General features: G+C 53.8%; 1 protein-coding gene across 1 annotated transcript; it reads left to right on the forward strand.

The window, feature by feature from the left end:
- Nucleotides 1-930: 930 nt before the first annotated feature.
- On the forward strand, nt 931-1,628 carry LOC119360657. Its single transcript, XM_037626199.1, has 2 exons — nt 931-1,206; nt 1,280-1,628. Exons 1-2 carry the CDS (start codon nt 1,076-1,078, stop codon nt 1,626-1,628), a joined length of 480 nt encoding a protein of 159 aa, XP_037482096.1. The 5' UTR covers nt 931-1,075.
- Nucleotides 1,629-2,305: the final 677 nt, after the last annotated feature.

Genomic DNA, 2,305 nt, shown 5'->3' on the forward strand with positions numbered 1-2,305 from the left:
CATCCAAAAATACACATAAAGAAAAAAACAAAACTCAACTGAAAAAAAAAGGCATACACGTGCAGAAAACAAAAGCAAATACACGGGAAATAGCATGCACATACAAAAATCCAGCCAAGAACAAAATCGACGGACCCAAAATAGGGGACAGTCGAATCCAAACAGCCTACACCAACAAAATGTGACAGAAAAAAGAAAAACTACACAAATCTTAAACCACAATCCGAGGGCCAGAAAATCGACTGACCGCAAAACAAAATTCAGCTGACTGAAATGTAGCTAAAGTGTTTATCAAATTATATTGATTTCGTCGTGAATGTTGATATTTTTTTTGTATAAGTTTGGTCAAATTCTATGGCTTCAAATAAATTTTATGAAGTTTGATTTCAAACAAACTTTATACGTACAGAGTAAAAAGAAACAAAGGGTTTCAAGCATGTGCATGAGACTGCACTGTAGTCCAAGTTTTTTTTTGAACATCAGTACAGACACAAGCGCTCATATACACGCGCATACACTCATCCCTATGAACGCACACACGCACACCCTACCCCTATGAGCACCTCCGAAAAACTGAGCCGGCATATCATCTTGAGATTTACGAAGTCAGCGTAGGCGCCTCATCGTCGACGGGAATGTTTCCTCCCATTGAATGTGTATCGCCGGAAATCCTGAAATAAATCCAGAAATAAATGCGAGCATCAGAATTTAAACTCTGATGGACGGAGGATACCATAGTCCCTCTAACGATCCAACCACATGTACCGACCGTGGAAGTGCGCAACGCAACGCACGGGTAATGCTACGGTCAATAGAAGCTAGTACGGTCATCTACTACAGCAGGCGCCACCACTCGCCTTCCCCTATCGAGTTTCCAAATCGGTGAAAGCATCCAGGCCTGACGCGGCTAAGCTGTTTGCATGCGAGCATTCGTGGAAATGCCATTGAATCAAAGCTAGGGGTGGTGGGTGGGGGAGTTCATCCTTTTCCATGACGATGCTTCTACTTCTGTACCAGTGTACCGCACCCACCCTATCGTTGGAAACAGACCCCCGGCCCCTCGCACGGCGCGCGCATGGCGGTAGGCAGGATGCTGGAGCTCCTCGTCTTCTTCTCCACGGCCGGCAGCTTGCTTCTCGACTTGGCGGCGGTGTTCCTCTGTATCCTGGCCGGCCCATACTACCCGACGTTTAGGCTGCCCAACCAGTGAGTCCCGCGGTTAACTTGATTGTTAATCCCATCCCTGCAAGCTTTCTCTGATGATATCACGTTTGTCCAGGTTGATGTGGTGGACTTCCTTCTGCGGTGCCGTCCCGTGGGGTGCCGTGCTGCTGATGTTACAGGCCAACTGCTGGTGTCACGGCTGGGAGGCCACCAACGTCGACCTCCTGGTCCTGAGCGCCGTGGAGTGGGTCGTCGCGTGTTCCACCTTCGGCTCGGCGTGTGCGGCCCTCGCCGTCGACCAGCTCGCCATCCAGCACAGCTACTGCGGCCCGAGGGACGCCGTGTGCTCAATGTACCTTGTGGCCGCCGCGATCTCATGCGCCGCCGGTGCTCTCGCCGCCGCGTCGGCCTTGGGGATGCTCTGGATCCTCGCCTCCCGGTTCCGCCCAGTTCACGCGGCCTAGTCAGGCTCAGCTCACGTAGTGACATGCCGCGTGCTCTTGTTAGAGCCCAGGGAAGCACTAGCTAGTGTCGTGGTTAGAGATTTAGTACGTACTCCCTCTGCTTGCTGATTTCTTTCGAATCAGTTACGTGGCTTGTAGAATTGGTGTTCAATTACAAAATGAAACTGGTAGGGTGATTCCTCTTTGGTAGTCCATGGTGTCGAAGTCGAACACAGGCAGCAATCTCAATGCGACGATGGATGACGACGGCGGTGGCGCCGAAAGCAAGCCAGATCTTGTGACGCGCGTCTGGGGACGGCACGCTGACACTCTTGTGCGCGGTGAACAAGCCGTCGACGACGAGGTTGTGTCACGTACGCCCCCGACGCCAGGTACAACGCCGCCCGACCACGTCCTCCACCTCCAGTACGGTGCCGTCCAGCTCCCTCCAGTCCTCCTCCACCACCCGCGTGAGCGCATCCTCGCCGGCGCCGGGAAATATCTCAGCCATAGACACCGCACCGCCATCCCGACGCGGCGAGACCGAGAGCGCGTTCACGCGCACCGCGACGATGACGGTGGCCTTGCAGGTCGCGTTCGTGAGGATCGGGGAGCCGGAGCTGAGAACGCCAACGACGCTGGTCGTGCACAGGATGCCACCGTCGCGGAGGCCCGGCGCCATGACGTGCGCGTCGTGC

Source organism: Triticum dicoccoides, chromosome 2B (genome assembly GCF_002162155.2).
Source record: "Triticum dicoccoides isolate Atlit2015 ecotype Zavitan chromosome 2B, WEW_v2.0, whole genome shotgun sequence".
Taxonomy (NCBI): domain Eukaryota; kingdom Viridiplantae; phylum Streptophyta; class Magnoliopsida; order Poales; family Poaceae; genus Triticum; species Triticum dicoccoides.